Raw genomic sequence first — 19,896 nt, 5'->3', positions numbered from 1 at the left:
CTTATGTACAAAACACAAAGTACCACCTTGTAAACGGCATACAGCATGCAACTTCAACAAGGAGTGTATGTCATTTTGTTGCCGTGTATTTCTGGCTGGCTTGGCGGACGGCAGAAATGAGCGACGAGGGGAGGGCTGCCGCTCACTTGGAGCTCGTCTTCTGCTCGAGCGAGGACGAGCGCTGCCCGGCGACGAACGTGACGCGGCCAAGAGGGGGTCAGCTAACTGTTTGGGAGTCGGAAAAGTTCTGCGAGTTTCCCCAGGAGCTTGTGTTCCGAGTCAACCACGGCCTGCCAACGCGGATTGAGCAGGTGAATCTGCTGTCGCACCCGTTTAAAGTAGCGACTCGAGTCGAGATTTGCACGTCGTCGGCGTCGAGCGATGGGATCCACGACGGCAAGACTGGTATGCGATTTGAGAGGCTCGGCTTCGTGTGCGTCCTCAGCAATGATTCCACAGACGTAGCTGCGTGCGAGCTCCAAGAAGTCCAGCTTCCCCGACCGTGCCCGAAGATCACCCATTTACGCTTAGTGTTGCATTCGTGCCACCAAACACGAAGCAACCTGTTCAGTCAAGTTGGACTAGCGTCGGTGGTAGCGCTAGGTCCTCAGCAGACAAGTGTCGTGTTGCCGATGATACCGTCGCCTCGGAAGAACAACACAATGGATGCACCGTCGCCTCGACGACGAGCTTACAGTGCGTACGATACAAATGTGTCCAAGCCCGTAAAGACTTTCGGAACCAAGTCGCCGCGCGCAGCAGATATCTATATCAAAGATACGCAGGAGCAGAAGACCCCCGAGCAAATTATTGCTGACATCCAGATTGGAAAGCAGTTAGCCCAATTTGCTGGGGATGATACACTGGTCCTGCCGTGGATTTCGTTGGAGAGGGAAGCGAATCAACTGACCAGTGTATTTGAGGAAGCTGCAGCACCAGATCGTCTGGCGAACTTACCTCAAATGCAATCGGATACCAGAAGTTACACCACAGAGGATCTGTGGGAAGGTTTCGGTGATCTCGAGCGACGCCGAAAACAGCAAGAAAGTATACTTTGTCAGCGGATTTCAGCTTCACCTACGTCGACCAAGGATGACCAGGATTTATCAGCAGTGCTTCTAAAGTCCAAGGAGAACGATATACTTAGGAGGTTTAAGGTCAGTCAACCTCGAGAGAAAGAAGCACTCTTGTGGAAACTTGCAGAGACCTCAGAGGCTCCGACACGCCATTTCAATCGAAGAACTTTGATAACCAGCCATCATGCGCTGTCGGATGAGGAGTCCCTTCTCATATTGATCGCAGCATTGGATGATACAAACACCGACGTGTTTGGTGCTGGTTGTGCATTTCTCCGTTCGTTGCTGGCTTCGTTGGCGTACTTCCAAGACACATCTGCTTCGAAATTGGATGTAAGTGTGCGAGTGGGCCATGCAAAAGTGCCTGAAGCTGACGCAAAAATGTTTTTTTTGCTGCCATGGGTTAGATGAAAGAAATCGTGGACTGTCTGCTGGAGCGGCTTGACTCTCGCGAGGCATCAGTCCGCAATTCCGCAGCATTCGCTCTGTTAAAGGTAAGTGGCTGTCACTTGCTCACTGTTTTGCTTCAGCTAAAGCTAGACGTTATTTTATAGATCGCAGGCTCCACGCGAACTCGAGGCACATTCGTGACACACCTTCTTCTTAAGCATGTTGAGCACAAAAACTCCCAGCCTTCAGACCAGCAGCTTCTAGCCCTGTTGAAGCTATTATCAGCGCTACTATTGTCATTTCACTGCTGCGCAAGTTTTGACATTGCACCTCGACGCATTTTGCGCTTCTTAACGTTAAGTGATGCAGATCAGCACGAAAATCCCCTTGTTCGCGAGGCAGCCAAGCAACTCGTATTGGCTCTTTGTAACGATGTAGACGAGGAGTTTGTACTTAGTCACTACGTCAGCAAACTACCTCCGGAACATCAGCGTCGATACGACTTTCCTCTTCGTCAAAAGAATAACGGAAATCTCTCGTCCATAGTAAAACAATAGTTACTATTGAGACAAAACTTATTGTAGCACGCAGTTGTCAGGGTTTTTGCTTTTTGCTTTCCCTTTGCCTGCGTCTTTCTTGGTTCGGTCAGGCGGCTTAGAATTGTTTAACTGTTTTTTGTCGTCGGGTTTCGCTTTGGCTTGTTCAACAGCAGCAGCAACTGCCGCAGGATGGTTGTCAAGCGGTGAGGACGGTGAAAGCATTTGATGCGCGGGTGTACTGTTTGGTGGGGAATTCATACCCCGAACTGTGCTCTTTGCCATATCTGCATCAGCACTATTGGTGAAAGGGGTTCTGGTAGCAGAGGAAGTCGTAGGTTCTTCAATCTTCACGGATGGCTCAGTGGTCGTCTTGAATGTGGTTCTTGGAGTTGGTGCGGTCGGTGTAATTTGTGCAGTTTCGGCTGAAGAAACTTTACTTGGTCGTTTTGGAGGGTCACTTCGCTTTTCGATTACTCCTCGAAATGTAGCAAAACTAGACACAACTTGTTGCTTGTCTGCTGGTTGAGAGGAATGCGTCGTGGGTGGCTTCTTGGGAATCGAAGTGTCAATGTCGAACACAAACGGAGCTGCGTTTCGCTGGATTTTGTCGTGAAAAGTCTCGTTTGATGGCGTTCTTGCGATAACGTGTCCTTCAAAAGTGATGTTGCCTTTACGAAACGATTCAACCGAATTCTCTCCATCCACAACCGGAACTAATTCATTCGCACGAACAAATGCATGTCGATAAAGCGCATTAGGGCGAGGCTGGGACACAAAGTATCGCTGTAAATGTGTCGCGAACGTGGCAGCCTCGGCATTCGTGAGGGGATCTTGAATGAACAGTGGAATATGGCGATGGCAATGAGTGTGATGGCTGTGGGAATTATTTAAGTCTTCGATGTGTTTGCGGACAGACTTCGTGTAGGTTTTGCTGGCATTGATTTGGGGTGAGCTCGAATTTGTCCGGTTGATCTCGTTCAAGCATTCCGTAGCAAGCCGCAACACATCATTATTAACCCCACGAGATAGATCACCCGTTGTGCTTGCAGAGTCTACATATCTGCTGCAAAGACTTTGGATGCCATTGCTCACATTCTTCGAGAGCTGACAGCGAATTATTTCATTTCGCAACACTAAGCGGAACAATCGTAACCGGTTTGTCGCGATAATCGACCCAGCCACAGTATCTGCAGGCTCAAGATCAAGAAGCTCGTCAAAGAAGCTGACTCGACTTAAATCTTGTTCGATCAGCAGGCGAACGAACTGGAGGAATCCCCTATCTATCGATGGTGGTGCATTTGCAGACCGAAACGAAGGGTTGTGCCTACATGAACTGGTACGTTGTGAAGTTTTTCCTCCACACTGAGCAGTAATCAGCCAGCAAAAAGGGCTTGCGAGACTCCACTCGAGAATAATCCGAAGTCCGTAGCTCCAATTGGCGCGAGAAATATCGTCGATTAGCCCGAGAGCTACAGTGTTTGTTGACGCAGCAGTACTTTCAGGTGTCGGTAACTGCGTTTGAAATATTTCGTTCTTTGTGTTGGTCACCTTGGTCAGGAACACGCTATGTGCTAGATGAACCGCAGCTTGAAAGACTTGCGGCGATTCCGCTTCCCGAATAGCGAGGACGATAAGCGCTACCATGCCCTCAAACACGGGGGTGGGTCCAATAACCTGTACTAGCAATCGAGCAGAACGTTCCGCCATTTGTACACACATCACTTGGATATCCGATCCACCGCAAAGCAAGCACTGCGTGAAGAAAACTCCAAATGTATACAGCGTGATCTCGGCAGTGTTTGCAGGATCAGTCGGGGAGATCGTTGGAGTTTGCCAGGTGGATACGTCGTCTTTGCGCTCACACAGTTTTGTAGCAAGAATATCCTCGAGCACAGCTTTTTCCAGTGCTGCTTGTTCGACATATTGTCGTAGTAAACAGTCAAACGGTGAAGGAATTTCTCTGTCGTCGTCGTTTGTTTCCAATACGCCGGCAGAAGGACTACCAGGAAGAGCCACGGATGTTTTGCCTTCAGAACTCGATTCAGGAACCGCTTCGCTGTTGTCAGCGACTTGTGACTTGCAATCTTCGAGAGGTAAAGCCGGCATTTTAGCTTCAGATATGCTTATAAGCCGAGCTACAAGATCCATAGGGATGCCCGCATCTAGCAATACGTCTTGCAATTCATCGTTGCCATCTGCGGGGTGAAGCAGTTCGGGACGGTGGATGCGACCAAAGACACGATTGGAATCATTGTTGCCGCCAGGTACAGCCCGTGAAAGATTTAAATCTTCGGCTAACCCGAGCAGCTCAATGTTTTCCAGAGCAACCTGTTGGGTGCGAAATAGTTAGCAAAATCAGGGTTGTATATGTAGTTTGAGGTGAAATATGCAGCGATACCTGGTGGGATTGGTTGCGAGAGCTTTTGTGGGGTGCGTGAATAACAAGCTTGAGGAATGAGCACTCGCGAATATCCAAGGAAGCCATCCTGTCAAGTTTTTCGACTGTGTTTAGCATTGCCGACGAACATGCTTCCCAGACAAGAGGCTTGCTGCAGAGAAATATGCAAACTACTTTAGTGAGGACGCCAAATTGCTATCATGCAAAGTACTCTACCAGCATGGTTTCCATTCTGTGCTGAAGTAGCGAGACACCACGTCAAGAGAGCGACGTCCGTTTCCGCCTCCCTGTTCTGTAAAGATGGCAACTACCGTAGGCGAGCAGTTAGCTCAGGTTTTGCTTGCAAACTAATTTTCTTCACTTACTTTGGGATGGGGCCCGAGTGCAATCCACACTCAACCGAATAGACTTTATCGCTGTGCGTGGACCTGAAAGCAGAATCAACCCCAGCTCCTGCGGGTACGTGGCGCCACTGGGGTATCGATCTGTCAGTGAATCACAAGAACCGGAGCATAGTCATGTAGACGCGCTTACGCTTTAGATTTCCACAGAGGCTGGCACTCGTATTCATCGACGACGCCGAGTGGGTGTCCGATGTATTGCTTACTTCGATGGGGATCTTGCAGATCCAACTCGTTCACAACAAACAACCGGAACGGAATACTGTGCATGGGCGACGATCTCGGCGATTCACAAGCTGAAAACGGATTACACTAGAGTAAATTAGGCAAGAAACGCTTGAACGCGTTTATATAGTAATGGTGTTTTTCAAGTCAGATCGTGCACACAGCATTATTTTCCTCCATTCTGCAGGACCCTCCAGATCACTCAGCCAGTGTCACTGGTGAATTGGCCTATCTTACTCGATTTACTTGACCTCCGAGGCGCCCGTGAGACAGTTCATGTAAATATAAGTGTCCACGCCGTGGCCCTCCATGGGCATGATGGCCAGCTCGCCCCCGAAGTACTTGGCGTAGAGCTGAGCGATGCGCAGGCCGAACGAGTCCGAGAAGTCCAGGCCGCTGGCACGTCTCTCCAGGATCTCGGCGATGGGGTCGTATCCGCTCGAAGGAGGGGACGTCGCCGTGTGGTAGTAGTTCGACAGCGCGTTGGCTTCCTGGCGAGTCATGCCGCCTCCGAGGTCCGACACCTTGAGGCACACGCCATGCGGTCCGCCGGAGATCAACACGTTGACAGGCGGCGGAGCGCTGCCCGTCCTCTTGGCCGCCGCGACGCTGTTGATCACCGCGTTCTTGAGCACCTCCGTGAGGATGATCTCGATGTGCTGCGGCACGTAGCGGTAGGTGGCGTCTTCGTCCCCGCTGACAATGATCTCGGGGAGCTGCTCGCCGCTGAGGCTTTCGGTCCAGAGCGGACGCACTTTCTGCACAATGTCCCGCGCGATCTTGACGGGCGAGCACTCGTCGTTGACGATGCCCGAGAAGCCGGACTTGGGCGTCTGCGCCGCCAGGTGCTGGTCCACGAGCAGGCGGTTGCTGATGCGCGAGTTGTAGAAGTTGTCGAGAGACTCGCTGAGCCCCTGAGGCTCGTACTCGAGCGCCTGCACCGCCTCGGCGATGTTGCCGTGCATGGAGGCGTGCTCCTTGCGGATCTTCTGGTGCAGCTCGATGAACTCGCGCTCGCCCGCGAGGTTGGCGGGCAGCGGGCAGCTCACGAGCTGGTCGAAGCTGCTGAGGAGCTGCTCGCGCAGCGACACGATGGGCTCGGCGCTCGGCAGCTCGTCCGGTAGGTTCTCGAGGTCCACGATGCGGCGCGCGATGCGGATCGGCACCTCGCGGTGCAGCAGCTGCGCGGACGTGACGATGGCGGGCGCGTTCGCCTCGCGCCACTTCCCCAGCGCCTGCGGGTCGTTCTGCAGCGACGCGGCGATGGCGGGGCTGGCGCTCGGGCCGCGCTTCAGCAGCGCCTGCAGCGTGATAGGCGGCAGCGGGATGTGGTGCAGGCGGTACACCTCGGCCAGCACTTTGGCTCCGACGGACGTGGCCATGGTTGCTATGCTACAGCAGCGGCAGGAAGCGGAATGGCCCTGAGCTGTGACGGAGCTGCTTGGGGCTGCTAAGATTCTTGTGGAGTGGTGAAGTTGCTTGCACGGTGTCCGCACCGCATATTCGATATGGATACAAGTGTCGGTTCAAGCGAGGAATTAAATGACACAGGTGATTTGATCAACACACCATGTTCCAGGCAAATGCGATATCAAAGGGTATACGTAATTACCGGTGTTTCAATTGATTGAGCAAACATGGACATATATTCAGCCAATGAGAGAGAAGCATGTCAAAGGCAGCAAAGACAAGACGGACACGCATGAAGTGGGCTCTTACGTGGTGCCTGTATTGTGGGGTAGGAATGCTGCGTCGCCGTAGAACTGGGGTGTGTAGTCCAGTTTGTCCTTCACCGCTTGGTCTGCTCCCTTCTCGATGAGAATGGTGGAGCAGCTCGAGTTGCCGTGCAGCATTGCGCAGTGCAGCGGCGTCCAGCCGCAGCGGTCCACGAGGTTCACGTCTGCTCCAGCGGCTAGCAACGCAGAGACTGCGGTGGGCATGCCTCGAATAGCAGTCCAATGGAGAGCGGAGCGTTGCTCGGTACTGGTCGATGAGACACTTGCGCCGAGTGCTAACAGCCTCTCGACGACGTCGACGTGGCCGTTAGCAGCTGCACACATGAGCGGAGTCCAGCCGTGGCTGTCGCGGGCGTCGATCTCCAGTGTCATGGCCTCGGAAGCATCAGTGCCGTCAGCTTCTGGTTGCGGGGATGCCATCTCGACTAGCAAGTTCAGCACCTCGAGCTGGCCGTAGTCCGCGGCGTAATGCAGGGAGGACCAGCCAGAAGCATCCCCGGCGTTTGGATTGCAGCCGCGACTTATCCACTCTCGCACAAGATCCACGTGTCCTCGACCACACGCCAAACGAAGCTGCTGGCCGCACTTGTACGCAGGAGCGTACACTAGAGCAAACACATTAAGCAGCTCTTCTCGCGAAAGACGGTCAACGGCTGGTGCATTCGGTGTGGCATCCGAAGCAGTTGAACGAGCGGTGTCAGAAGACGCGGGCTCGTTGTTCTTTTGGTCAATGCTGGGGAGAGCGTCGCGCACGGGAAAGCACGGCACCACGAGAGACTGGTACAACTCGTTTGAGAGAGTAAGACCTGCCCGACGCAAAATATCTGGAACGGTGGCAATAGCGATGTCCTCCTCGCTGGCTGGGTTTTCCGCTGCATCTGTGTCAAGAACTTTGGTGAGAACTTCAAAATCTTGCTCTCGGAGTTTGCTAATGCGGGCCACTTCGACTCGACTGGGGCCATCGATTACTCCACCACTTGCCGAGAGCGTCGTAAGACGTGCAGCGGCCGACATCTCATTGGCTGCGTTGGCTAGAGTTGATAACGTCGTCTCTTTCTTCGGGTTCTTCACGTCAGCGATCGTCAATATGACGTTCGTCTTCGTGGGAATTGATGTTCCGTCAGAACCCAGATATATCTCCAGCGCGTGCTGATTGCAGTCCCACGCCGCCGAGATCGCTTTGTTATGATACACCGGAGTGCGAAGCAGCACTTTGGGCTGTCCGTCCATATCCCATCCGTTCGGCGGCAGCTCCACCAGCAACTTTCCACCTTGAGGGATCTTGCCATTGACAGTGAACGCTAGCGTGACAGCAGAGACTGCCCCAGGGCAACAATTAAACGGGCTCCAGCGTTTCGCCCCACCAATCGACCCAGGCATGATCTTCGGTAGTGTAAACGCAGCTGGTCCATCGATGATCTGTCCGCCACGCGTGGACGTCGGTACGGTATTCCTGACCACCAGCTTCTCGAAAGTCGTGACAATGGCTTCGCCTTGCGGCGTCGCTTTCTCTGGAGTGCCCACACCAGACACCACCAACACCAGAGGCGTATCTGCAGGGATCACACTCTCGTTCAGCAACGTAAACTCCATCGTCCGGGTCGGAGCACTCCACGTCATCTTAACTTGGGGCAGCGCCGCAGTGGTCGCGTGCTCATTCGGGGACGGCAGTTGTAGCACGACATTGGGCGATGAACCTGTGGGCAGCGTCCACCCGTGGTCGGGCAGTTGGCACGTGATCCGGGTGTGCTTGGCCAGCGGCCCAGTGGTCGTAAAGCTCAGCGCGAGCTTGCCCACGACGCCAGGCGTGGAGAACTCGGGCTCGAGCGCCTTGCGGCCCTTGAAGCTGCCGGCGACGATCTTCCGGTGGCGCTGCGCGAGCTGGAGGTGCGCGCCCCGCTCCTGTTCGGCGACACCCTGCGGCGAAGAACTGCTCAGTCGCTTCATGGAGTCTCACGGCCGCTGCAGTAGCTCCATGGCGGAGGAAAATCCAGCCGCTAGCGCTCTGCTCGCTCGAAACCGACCCAGCGCTATCATTAGGCTCCGAGGGCCGAGAGCGTTTCGACTGGAGTGGACTCGGTGGAGACCAACCTCAAGCAGCGACATGGCTCCCCGAGAGCGACGCTCGTGCAGGCCGCAGGTGCAGGTATCCACCGGGCGCAACCTCGAGTCGAGCAAAGTGAAGTGAAGGTTTGCCGTGCTGCGAAGGACGACTGCGACGTTGGTTGTCATCTGCTCCAACTGATCGCCCGAGTGCGCAATCACTATTTCCCTCTATATATCGCCCCCATCGGATTCACTGGGGGATAAAAATAGCACAGGACAAAGATAGATGCAACAAATAGGACGTCGGTACTATCATTTCATCCCACTATTAAATGTTTGAAGTCATTGTAATTAGGCCGCAATCAACCGTGCCCGTCTTTGACCGAGCACTCACAACACAACAGCAGGCCAACCGCGGACGTCGCCGTTCCACACACAGAAGAGGAGGCCAAGCGCGACTGCGAGACTCCCGGGGCTCTCCACTCGATAATCGGCCAGCACGCAGCGCACAGTGCCGAGGTACGTTCGTGTTTGCTCGCCCCTGAAAGCCCCCAGCAAAACGCTCGCCTCCGACACTCACCGCTTCCGCCGACCTCTTCTCTCTTATGTACAGTTCCGTCTGATCCCAGCGCAGCACTCGCTACGCTACCCCATTCCCAGTCAAGCAGCACCAGCGCTTCCTTCTCCTCTTCCGACTCGGCGGTCCACCATGGGCAGGGTCTGGCAGCTCCGCGACAAGGAGAGCTTCATTAACTATGTGAAGATCGAGATCCAGCTGCTCAAGCAGGAGTGGAAGATTATCCTGCCCTGCGTCATCATGCAGTACGTCCACGCCATCTTCCACAACCTGGCCTACTACATCCAGGGCAACTACCTCACGGTGGAGCAGCGCTTCACGCTGCATGACCTCGGCTACGAGCTCATGTCGGAGCTCACGGGCTTCGCCGCCTCCATCTCGGACATCCTGGTGTTCGCGGCTGTCTTCGGCCCAGCCATCGTCCTGGTGCTGACGATCCCGCTCTTCCGCCAGGAGCCCGGCCGCCCGCGCTACCTCGTCATCGTGCTCAAGCGCTGCCTGCTGCAGCTGAGCATCTGCCTGGTCTTCCGCTGCATCTCGTTCCTCGTGACGGCGCTGCCGTCCCCCGCCGACCACTGTGAGCTCAAGTTCAACGAGACGTGCTTGGCCGCGAACCCGGACGACCCGGTGCCCTGCGTCATCCCCAACCCGGACTTCAACCCGCCGACGATAGGCGAGCTGTTCACGCGTCTCGACTCGCTCACCGGCTGCGGTGACCTCATGTTCAGCTCGCACACCATCTACACTGTGTCGCTCATCCTGACGATCTGGAAGTACTGGCCCAACAAGTACGGCATCACGATCATGGTGTGCGTGCAGATCATCATTGCGTTCCTCATTGTGGCCTCGCGCAAGCACTACACTCTCGACGTGTTCTCGGCGCTGTACATCGTGCCGCTCTTCTGGCTCGTGCTCGAGGCCTACCACAAGGACATCAACAGCAAGGACTCGGAGGTCACGGTCAAGACCATCTACGACTTCTACGGAGTTGACGTCTCCAGTGACGCCAACGACGGCGCGGTGCCGCTCCACTCGAGCGATGCGCTGCCTGCCCAGGCGGCTCCGCTCAACTCGGTGCAGGTGGGCATGACAGAGGACGAAAGCCTGAGTGGCGACCGATCGGACCCTGACAACTCGAACGCGAGCTTCCAGCGCAAGAACTCTGTGTAAGGTTAGATGGAATACTTACTGCATATTTTGCTCATCAACACGACTGCCTGGTTCGGTCAGAGTACGCAATTTACCTGCAAGCCGCTTGACCAACTTGCTCGTTCGGCATAAGTTGGCATCTGCCGTCACACAGCAGGTTCGCTTGTTTGCCGAGATCCTCGCTGCCTTCGATCGCAATTCAAGTTACAGTAGATGCAAGAGAAAGATTTTAACCGGAGAAACGAAGGCACAGTACTTCGTTACGACTACAATGCAGCTCAACATCAACACTGGAAGTTGAACCAATACAATTTACAGATGGTGGCGCCTTAGAGGGACGGCAATAACTGATCACCTCTAATAACTACTATCAATTCATAGGGTTGCATACTAATTCTCTATACCCCGACCCCCAATACTCAAATCCCCGTCTATGATGAATATATCAGTATTGTGGCTTGCAGGGATTTTGCCCTCTCATTTACAACTTTATATCGGACCCCGTTTATATAAATTGGAGCTGTATGGGGTCTGAAATAGGGATCGAACATTCAAAGCAGGTGAAATACATAGTGAAGTCAAATAAAGCATGCTCTACACTGTTCAATGTCCATCTACTCTAACTAGTAGGTGCAGAGATAGCTTAGGTGACAGCGCAGCGAGCGGGTTGTTTACTTGTTCGTTCTGCTTTCTTAGCTGAAAGAATCGACGCGGTGTATGTTGCCATGGCACTACTCTTCCGTAAAAGGCGAGGTCAGCTGTGGCAAATCCACTACAATCGGGGGTGCATGGAGATAATCACTGCCCCTCAGAATTGCAACATTAAAGCGGCAATTCGGGTAGCTGCTAACAAATCGGAATGGCGATCCCATCAAATCGGACCACTTTAACAAATCGGACCCGATATATCGGATATATGAGGCCTTGATTTGCCAAAATCACAATAGCTCTCGATCTCCGCTCAATACATAATCGTTCTTTGACGTTTAAAGATGATAAACGCCTGCAGGGAACTACGGCTCTCCACACAAAGCAGACCAGAGCCGCTCATTCGCCGAGCAGAAACAGCACGTGCGCTGCTGCGAGCGCCGACTTCGACGATAATGTAGACATCTCGTGGAGCTTTGCAAGTAGCGCCTGCGCTACCCGAGCATCGAGTTGGTCGAACTGCCGTCGATCGCTTTGTTTGACGTCTGCTGCCCAATGCTGCAGCCACTGCAATGCCAGCCATACATCGGATGAGTCTTCGGCGCCCTCGCGAGTATCGCCATCTAGGAGCGATAAGAACGCAGTGCACAACGCATTGCGCGCCACGTTTGATAGTGTCGCCATGCAAGGAGTCCCGACGATCGTCATTGTACGTCGTAGTAACTCCAAGTCGTCTTCGACTATACAGAGGCGAAATGCCAACTCGAACTCATCACATTGCGCCGCTTCCAATGCGGCCTCAGCGCGAGTAAGCTCGAGGTTGCTATCACGGTCGTCGTCGTTGCCCTTGCTATCACTTGGGATCATGGTGCTGTTGTGGCTGGTTAGTGGTTGGCTGTCGCCCTCATCATCTACGGACGGCTTGATGGTTTGGAGCGATCGGCGCTTTGGAAGGGATATCTGAGGGACGTCTTGGTGCTGGGTGCGTCTCGCTCGCATCTGCGCTTTTTGCTTCGCTGCAAACTGTTTCAAAGTTGCGACGGCTTGCAATGCTCCTGCTGCCGAGGTGACTGACCTCGTAGGTGTGTCAACTTTTGCTGCTGCCAACGCGACTCGATGCAGATTCGAGCTTCTGCGTTGCACTTTAGCTGGTTGCTCTACACCATTCTTACTCTTGTACTTATCATTTTCTGGGCTTAGGTTTTCTGCTTCATCACCGTGTTCTGGAGCAGCATGATCCATGAGCTGGTCGGTAAAGATCTCATCGTCTTGAATTCGATCCTCAGGCCGTGACAATGCTTCAAATGCAGTTTCGAAATCTGCCCCTGGATCTCTAGTTGATTTATGGGCTGCGTGACTGCGGGCAATTCTCCCATGCGCAGTGGTGTTGGGACCTCGCACTGGGTCATCTGTATCGGAAGGGTTTTCGTGCGATGGCAAGGCTTCGTCTCCCGCCACAGAATCACCGAAGCTTGGTGTACTTTCATCCGCTACCAATTCAGCACGAAGTTCGTCCGCGCTATCATCCACAGCAGGTTTATGAGCATCTGGAGCATTAGCCGCCGTAGGTCGCGCCCACCGTTTGCCACTAAACGCGTAGCTCGGAGGATTTGGTGGCACGAAATCATAGTAAGCACCGGTGTTGGGACGCCCACCACTGGTTGCTTGTGGGAATAATTTCTCCAAGTGTTCGAATGCCATAGCTGCAGGGATAGCAGCCTCACGAACCACTGATACAGAATCATGCCGGCCAGCTAAGACGAGAATCCTCAGTCGTTCCTGAACAAGAACACCACCAACAGTTAAGCCGAGTCTAGGATTTGGACATCCAAGTCATGCAGGGAACGTACCAACTGCGATTGAAAGTACTCTTTTGCCACGTCAACTGCCACACACCAAGCAGCGTCCTGCAGTGCGAATATATCTAGCAGCATCGTCAATAGTTCCATGCCGCGCTTTCGTAGCATCCAATCCTCACGAGGTCCGCACTGGAAGGAGTCCTCGATGGCTTCGTATATCGATGCGATATGCGGAGCGAAGTAGCCACCCAATTGAACGAAAGAGGCTTTCTCGTGGGCCTCACGAGCGAGCTGACATGCGGACTGCAGCACAAGGAACAGAGGCGAAAACGTGGCAAACATCGTACTACCATCTAGCTTGTCAACAGTATCAGCTAGGAGATTCTTGAAGAACGGATGGATGCGTGTGGCGTGAGCTAGAACTGTACTTGGTCCTGGCACTGATACTCCGTCAAAAGCAACAGGGTGGAGCAGACCACAGAGGCATCTCGTGGCAGCTTCACCAACCGCATTAGCTTCTCTAGCAAAGACAGCAGCGATCGCTTCGAACGTCTGTTGAATGCTGCTATCCCCGCGCTGCTTGCAGGGTGATGCGCCGGGCTGGCCACTAGGGAGTGTTACAACAGGGCATGGCACAACGTACAACGCAAGCGCGGATACTAGTACCACGCAGGCATCGGTCGTCTTGGCGTGGCCGTCACGGAGGCGAAGGCATGTGTAGGATAAAATTCGCGGCAACAGCTTGGCTGTTTGCACTGGGTGGCATCTGCAAAGAGCTGCGATGAGCAAGACCAGCATACGTCGGGTTGACGAGCGACCAGGTTTCTAGGACATTACGCCACCGTAATGTTAGTTGAACGTTTTTACCGACTGACTAGGCAACAACTTACGGAAGACCTACCTTATTCTTCTCGATCAGAGCATACACTTCCTTCACCAAACTCGACTCAAGTGCCTGAAAAGTTTCACTAGAGCATGAACTGATGCAGTTAAAAACTATCACACTCATCTACTTGCGAAGTTGTTAGATTTCTTACATGAGCGTTGCAAAAGCTTGTTGCTGAGTATCTCGGTCTTCGAGTCGGCCGATTTGAACGTTCAGATTGCACATCTCCTGGGCTTGACGCTCCTTTGTCTTGCGATTTTGCTTCATCTTCTTGATAGTTCCCTTGGGGCTCAAACTACCCTGCGTAACCCCAACACCGTCAACCTTTCCAGCATGCCCCACCCTTCGGCGTTGGAAATTCGTCTCCATCATTATGAATGCCTGCGAGTAAATAAATGCCTGAGAATCAAATGAAAATGTCGCGAGTGCTAAAGGCTTCCGATTGCGCCTAAGTGCATCCCACCTGAGAGCAGAAGCTCTCTGATAAAAATACTCGCGTAGGGTGTCTTGGCGTTGGTGGTCAATTGACCAAAATATACCTCGTCTTGGTGCAGGAACGCAACCTAATCGTCCGTATAGCGACACTTTTCCTAGATCGCTGTAGTCATCGCGATGAAATAACCCCCTACGTCAGCCGAAGTACGTGCTGAGCTGAGAGAGTGTGTCCATGTCCGACAGGTCATCCGTGCAGATGCTGGAGAAGTCGCTGCGCTGGGACCACCACATCGGCGAGCTGAGGTCGTGGTCGCTCCACTCATCGGAGTAGTCAAACACGTCGTCCCACGAGGTCTCGTCGGCGCTGTTTCCGGCACCAAAACTCTCTTCAACTTTGAAAGCTTCCGGGACGTCGAAGTTGGGGTGGGGCAGGACACTCGGTGCGATCATGACTTCCCAAGACTGCGAGTGGGAGTCCGACAGACTCAATCGAACCTCCAGCGGCTTCAGTGTCGAGCTGTAAGTGACGTTGGGCATCGTCATACCCCCTGCCTTACTAGATACCGCCGAGGTGTCTGGCTGCAGCATCTCCTTGATCTTTAGTGGATTACCCCGGACGAAGCAGTCGTGGTGGTAGATGACGTACTCCCAGCGAAGTTCCTCTCTGCACTGGAAGTTGAGCGCCTCCAGCACCTGGTGAAGCGAGCAGACCCTCAGCCCCAGCCACGTCTCGAGCGGCGCCTCACTCGTCTGGTGGACGACGAAGTGGACGCCGTCCTCAAGCCACGCGAGCGAATCCCCCTCCGTCTCGTTGTCCAGGAAGAAGTGCAGCTTCTGCAGGAACGTCCTCCAGCTCCAGTCGACGCCACTGCAGCCCTCATCTGTGCAGGCGGCAGGCGGCGTTGACGTTGACGTTAGTTCCCCATCCAGATGGCAGTTGGGCTCTCACGCTCTGACCGTCGCGCAGCAGCTTCAGTTGCTTGTTGCGGCGACGGCGCTCGATGTCGACGCTGTCTCCTGCTGCAGAACGGTCGTTGAGTCGCCGTGTACACTGTGCAGAGGGCCAGGAAGCGCCACAAGCAGAGGAAACGCACCGCTCTCTTCGCGTGCTCGCCGCCCCATGCTCCGCTGCGGTATCCGCAAAATGCGCACTTCAACTTCAACTTCTCCTTGTGCAATTCAGAATCGCGATTCAACCATGAATTGAAAGAAGACGATTCAAGATCAGAGTGATTGCTGGTGAGCCATGTCCACTTCAGCTAATCAACAGCTTGTTTTCCGCGTGCTCACTTTGCAATTCGCCCTGAAACGCACAAGTACCAGGCTTGAGCCGAAGCAACCAAACCAAACGATGGGCGGGGGTGACGTTGGAGCGGCATTCACCACCGCTTTGGCTCGAACTGGCACAACGTTGACGTCGAAGGACCTAGTGGAGCAGTATCCCTCGTGTCCCCCGCCTTCTTCTGCCAGCAAACCCATCGTCCTAGAGCAGTGCAAGTTCTTCGACTTGTTCGACGCGGACCCAAAAGAAGCTCGAGAAGAAATGAGGAAGAAGCGTCAGGAAGTCCGGGAGACACATGGAGATCGTTACCTGCGTACTATCCTGGAGTCTAACCGCCACCGTCCACTGAGGAAGAATCGCTGTTACGATTTCCGCCTGACCTTTGGCGTTTGGCACGCCCGATTTGGATGACCCTTACTTATTGTGGAAACCGATTAGATTGTCCGAGCGGATTAGCTGATAAAGCAGCGTTCATGAGAGATTTGACTGGTACTAAATCGGGGATCCTTATAATTGCATATGTCATTGGTAAGGGTATAAATCAGTGTAGCGTTAGTAAAATAGGGTTGCCTCATTACCCGCCAGCAATACGCGGAACGACCACTTACCACCACGAGCTGACTGTTTCGCGCTCCTACTAACGAGCAATAGCTTCTCTGTGAGCAGTCGACGTGTACTGCTATCTATTTATCAAGTTGTGAAGCCATATATTTGCGCTGTCATTTCTCGTCAGCATTAGCGTTTGTCGGTTTTACCTTAAATCCGCCGCCGAATGCCGAGTGGGTGTCGGACATTCGGCTGATTAGCATGCAAATCAGTCGTCCAGAGCTTTGTAAGCCACTGAGCAGCTAAATCAGCTTGCCACATGGCGTTGCAGGCACAACAGACTGCTCTGTCAAATCAGAGTGCAAAGCTTAGGCTGTCGATCTAATTAGGAGGTCGGATTTAGTAAATCCGACCCGATTAAGCTTACTCATCTGCTTAACCAACCGATTTATATTCCAATTAGACAATCTAATCGGTTCCCACAATAAGTTCTCTGGATTTTAATCCAGAGTTGTTGGGTGCTACCAATTTTGAAATGATAGCACCATAATAGATTTATGTTTGCGTTAAACCGACGCAATCATTTCACGACAAAACGGAATGTTGCTTGTGCCTCAATACACATCGAACATAATAGGGGGAGTCGAACCTTAAATATGGCGACAAAAATATCATCCGGGGCCGAATAATCAGCAACGTTCTGCCCCCAAAATCAACAAATCAATGTAGGGTACTCACTCTCAGTGTTGGTGAAAACAGCAAATTACCACCTCCTTTTTCGCCAGCACGCGCAGGCTCTTGCTTAGTGCATATACATCTTCTTATATTCAGCTTTATACCTAGCAATGGCCGACTCCAACGTAACACTGTCCAGCAGCTCACAACGTCTCCACCACCGCGAGTTAACATCTAAAACTTGTTTATAGTGATAGTGAACATGTTTATTTGGAGAGGATTCGTGTGAAAACTTGCCTAAACACATACACAACAATTTCTAGTTGAGGAGGGACTTCAAAAACAGCTGAAATTGTATCAGAGGTCGAGGAGGGAACAGCAAGCGGTACCTCTTGAAGTTCGAAATCATCATGATGATTTTCAAATCAACCACCTCCGGAGGTAGTTGATTTTGAAAATCAACAAGATTTCGCCGAAATAATCAACATCAAATCGCCCTAAAAATCAGCACGTTTTTTGCCAAGTTCGACTCCCCCTAATGATGGTCACTCACTCGAGCAACAACCATATGTACCTGTAATATCACATACCAGAGTATTAAATACTAGAGGTATACTTACCAAAGGAAACGAAGCTACCGTATTCGGAAACCGTAGCAGGATCTTTGCTAAACTGTGGAAGCAAATAGCAGAACGTGATATAAGTGAGATGAATGCCTCATCAGCACACCAATATATACTTTGCTAGCGTGCCCTCATGTAAATATTTGAGCGGCAAGGACGCCGGAAACACTGCAAGTAAGCTCGCCATCATGGGGCTTTCGCCCAATGACTAGTATTGGAGGATCTCAATCGCGTTGCTCTGATGAGTTGTATTGTAAATGAACACGCTGCAGTGGAGCCTTCATTACAACCTGTACTATACAGGCCGACGCCCCCCACCCTTCCAATAGATTAAAAATAACCATGATCATGTTTTATATCATTGTGTTAAACAAATCAGAGTCTCGCGTTAACCCTTTAAATATTAAGATTGACGAGTCGAAACTCAGCGGAACACCATGTCAACTCAATACCATGTTTAATGATACCTTGCTTGGCGTGCTCTCCGGTTTCCTATTGGTAGTGAGTGGTTTACACCTCAAACACCGCATGATAATCAGTTTGCGCGGAAAGAGGATCACCTACGAGCAATCTAAACGATCGACAAGGCACAACCGGCGAAACTGGGTGGCTTCATTGAGCAAAGAGTCTTTGCCAAAGACGTCGATCAAGAAAGCCGCCACCTACTACAAACGCCAACTGTACGTGCGCTTGATGAAACCTACAATCCCTTTTACTTTATTAAATATATTGAAGACGAAGTTTAGTGAATAACACAAGTGGGGCAATACTGTATCTGTAAACGTTCATCAAAACATCACGACCGATATCAAGCGAGCGGCCCTGTAGACAGCCCAAGTATTGTGCTTTGCATCCAGTATGTAGTGCACTACTTAGTGTTCGCACTTAGCGGTAAATCATAGTGGCCTTGAATGCGAGTTGCTAAGTCGAGTCTCGAACCCGGTTTGGTTCGACTTTCTAAAATTGCCAAAAGGTGCTGGATGTGCTAAATCATGCAGGAGATGGCGTATGCTCACTACTTAGTGCTGATTGACCATCCACGACTTCAGCAATTCGTACTGGAGTACGATTTATCACTCGATAAGTCGTACAAGTTACAGTCCGAAGTACCAAAAGTCTGCAAAGCAAAACACATGTAAATAAAAAATGGAAAAAGACTCGAAAATCCAGAGCTTCCCCGTGCAAAGCACGGCTTTGTTTACCGAACACGCTTCGCTTTGCTACCGGTAGTCTCATTTGACACTCGATAGCCTTTGCAGCCGTACCAAACGCAGCTTGGATTTTTGTTTTTGTTTTTTGTTTTTGTTTTTCGGGTTGTCGGTGCATGGCCGACCGATGGCGCTGCCTGCTGAGAAGCAGCTATCAACACTCTCAACAATGAAACGACCACTAACTTTGGCCTGGATGGACATGATGCTGGCCATATTGGAGAAGCGCTACGGCCCAGACGCCTCGCCGGCAGTGTACTGGCATTGCTTGTTGGCCGGATAGTGACAGCTTCAGCTAGATTGATGGTACGTCTGCATCGTAGGCGCGAGAGACTAGACTAGTTGACTAGTTACGGAGTGGGCGACGGCTGTGGATGCGGCCTCAAACCCGAGTGCCCCAAGCTCTCTCATCTTCCAATTCGCCTTCTCCGCCACACTCGGCCACCAACCAACCCCAAATCAACCCACCGAATCGCACGTTCATCTCTGACATGCACTCCAAGATCGTTGCCCTGTTCAGCCTGTGTGCCGCTGCCTCCATCCTGCAGGCGGCTGACGCTGGCGCTTCTCCTGTGGGCGTCTCGCCGCGCCGCCACCTCGGCTCCAGGGAGGACTACGGACACCACCCGCGCCACCACGACCATGACCATGACCACGACCACGACCACGGGAAGAATCACCGCCACCACGATGACAAGCACCCGTCGCACTACTATTACCGTCGCCGTCTCGAAGACGCCAAGGCCACCGAGTCCAAGGACTACAAGGACGACCATGGCAAGGACGACTACGACTACGGCAAGGACCGCAAGGATCGCAAGGACGGCTACGAGCACAAGCGGTACGGCGGTCACGACGACTATGACGATGACAAGGGATACGGCTACAAGAGCTACGGCGGAGACTGCGATGAGGTCGCCACGACAAAGACGACTACAGCTACGACAAGGCCTACTACGGCAAGGACTACTACGGCAAGGACGACTAGGTAGCAAAGCGAAGCGTGTTCGGTATACTTAAGTAAGGGTCATCCAAATCGGGCGTGCCAAACGCCAAACGTCTCCACAGGTTCTACTAAGTCACCATTCGAGTTCGAAACGGTTTAGCGCATCGGACGAGCAAACTGAGTACAGCGAGAAAGTTGACAACCATTGACGTCGTATTGCTACCACCGCCAGTTTTTTTATCGACGCTACTACACGCATGTTACTCTACAGAACTACAGGTTCCGTGGGCTAGCTGCTCCATGACCAACGA

The 19,896-nt window shown here is 52.6% G+C and overlaps 10 protein-coding genes across 10 annotated transcripts; 4 read left to right on the top strand and 6 right to left on the bottom strand.

Moving 5' to 3' along the window:
- Positions 1–116: 116 nt before the first annotated feature.
- Positions 117–1,096, top strand: PHYSODRAFT_323484 (hypothetical protein; the record flags this gene model as incomplete). The annotated part of the gene is made up of 2 exons (XM_009519011.1): positions 117–1,000; positions 1,072–1,096. 2 exons carry the CDS (start codon positions 117–119, stop codon positions 1,094–1,096), a joined length of 909 nt encoding a protein of 302 aa, XP_009517306.1.
- A 945-nt stretch (positions 1,097–2,041) lies between these two features.
- Positions 2,042–5,074, bottom strand: PHYSODRAFT_294941 (hypothetical protein; the record flags this gene model as incomplete). Its single annotated transcript, XM_009519010.1, has 4 exons — positions 2,042–4,333; positions 4,404–4,554; positions 4,769–4,888; positions 4,938–5,074. 4 exons carry the CDS (start codon positions 5,072–5,074, stop codon positions 2,042–2,044), a joined length of 2,700 nt encoding a protein of 899 aa, XP_009517305.1.
- A 197-nt stretch (positions 5,075–5,271) lies between these two features.
- Positions 5,272–6,411, bottom strand: PHYSODRAFT_294940 (hypothetical protein; the record flags this gene model as incomplete). Its single annotated transcript, XM_009519009.1, has 1 exon — positions 5,272–6,411. The coding sequence occupies one exon, from the start codon at positions 6,409–6,411 to the stop codon at positions 5,272–5,274; it is 1,140 nt and encodes a 379-aa protein (XP_009517304.1).
- Positions 6,412–6,744: 333 nt separating this feature from the next.
- Positions 6,745–8,712, bottom strand: PHYSODRAFT_294939 (hypothetical protein; the record flags this gene model as incomplete). Its single annotated transcript, XM_009519008.1, has 2 exons — positions 6,745–6,862; positions 7,088–8,712. 2 exons carry the CDS (start codon positions 8,710–8,712, stop codon positions 6,745–6,747), a joined length of 1,743 nt encoding a protein of 580 aa, XP_009517303.1.
- An 808-nt stretch (positions 8,713–9,520) lies between these two features.
- Positions 9,521–10,558, top strand: PHYSODRAFT_469105 (hypothetical protein; the record flags this gene model as incomplete). Its single annotated transcript, XM_009519007.1, has 1 exon — positions 9,521–10,558. The coding sequence occupies one exon, from the start codon at positions 9,521–9,523 to the stop codon at positions 10,556–10,558; it is 1,038 nt and encodes a 345-aa protein (XP_009517302.1).
- Positions 10,559–11,584: 1,026 nt separating this feature from the next.
- Positions 11,585–12,184, bottom strand: PHYSODRAFT_323480 (hypothetical protein; the record flags this gene model as incomplete). The annotated part of the gene is made up of 1 exon (XM_009519006.1): positions 11,585–12,184. The coding sequence occupies one exon, from the start codon at positions 12,182–12,184 to the stop codon at positions 11,585–11,587; it is 600 nt and encodes a 199-aa protein (XP_009517301.1).
- Positions 12,185–12,987: 803 nt separating this feature from the next.
- Positions 12,988–13,782, bottom strand: PHYSODRAFT_474316 (hypothetical protein; the record flags this gene model as incomplete). Its single annotated transcript, XM_009519005.1, has 1 exon — positions 12,988–13,782. The coding sequence occupies one exon, from the start codon at positions 13,780–13,782 to the stop codon at positions 12,988–12,990; it is 795 nt and encodes a 264-aa protein (XP_009517300.1).
- A 718-nt stretch (positions 13,783–14,500) lies between these two features.
- Positions 14,501–15,427, bottom strand: PHYSODRAFT_323479 (hypothetical protein; the record flags this gene model as incomplete). Its single annotated transcript, XM_009519004.1, has 3 exons — positions 14,501–15,186; positions 15,263–15,325; positions 15,400–15,427. The coding sequence occupies 3 exons, from the start codon at positions 15,425–15,427 to the stop codon at positions 14,501–14,503; spliced, it is 777 nt and encodes a 258-aa protein (XP_009517299.1).
- Positions 15,428–15,656: 229 nt separating this feature from the next.
- PHYSODRAFT_323478 (hypothetical protein) lies at positions 15,657–15,998 on the top strand (the record flags this gene model as incomplete). Its single annotated transcript, XM_009519003.1, has 1 exon — positions 15,657–15,998. The coding sequence occupies one exon, from the start codon at positions 15,657–15,659 to the stop codon at positions 15,996–15,998; it is 342 nt and encodes a 113-aa protein (XP_009517298.1).
- A 3,132-nt stretch (positions 15,999–19,130) lies between these two features.
- On the top strand, positions 19,131–19,627 carry PHYSODRAFT_323477 (hypothetical protein; the record flags this gene model as incomplete). Its single annotated transcript, XM_009519002.1, has 2 exons — positions 19,131–19,553; positions 19,589–19,627. The coding sequence occupies 2 exons, from the start codon at positions 19,131–19,133 to the stop codon at positions 19,625–19,627; spliced, it is 462 nt and encodes a 153-aa protein (XP_009517297.1).
- Positions 19,628–19,896: the final 269 nt, after the last annotated feature.

Source organism: Phytophthora sojae (genome assembly GCF_000149755.1).
Source record: "Phytophthora sojae unplaced genomic scaffold PHYSOscaffold_1, whole genome shotgun sequence".
Classification (NCBI taxonomy): Eukaryota; Oomycota; class Peronosporomycetes; order Peronosporales; family Peronosporaceae; genus Phytophthora; species Phytophthora sojae.
This window is presented reverse-complemented; position numbering and strand designations above follow the sequence as displayed.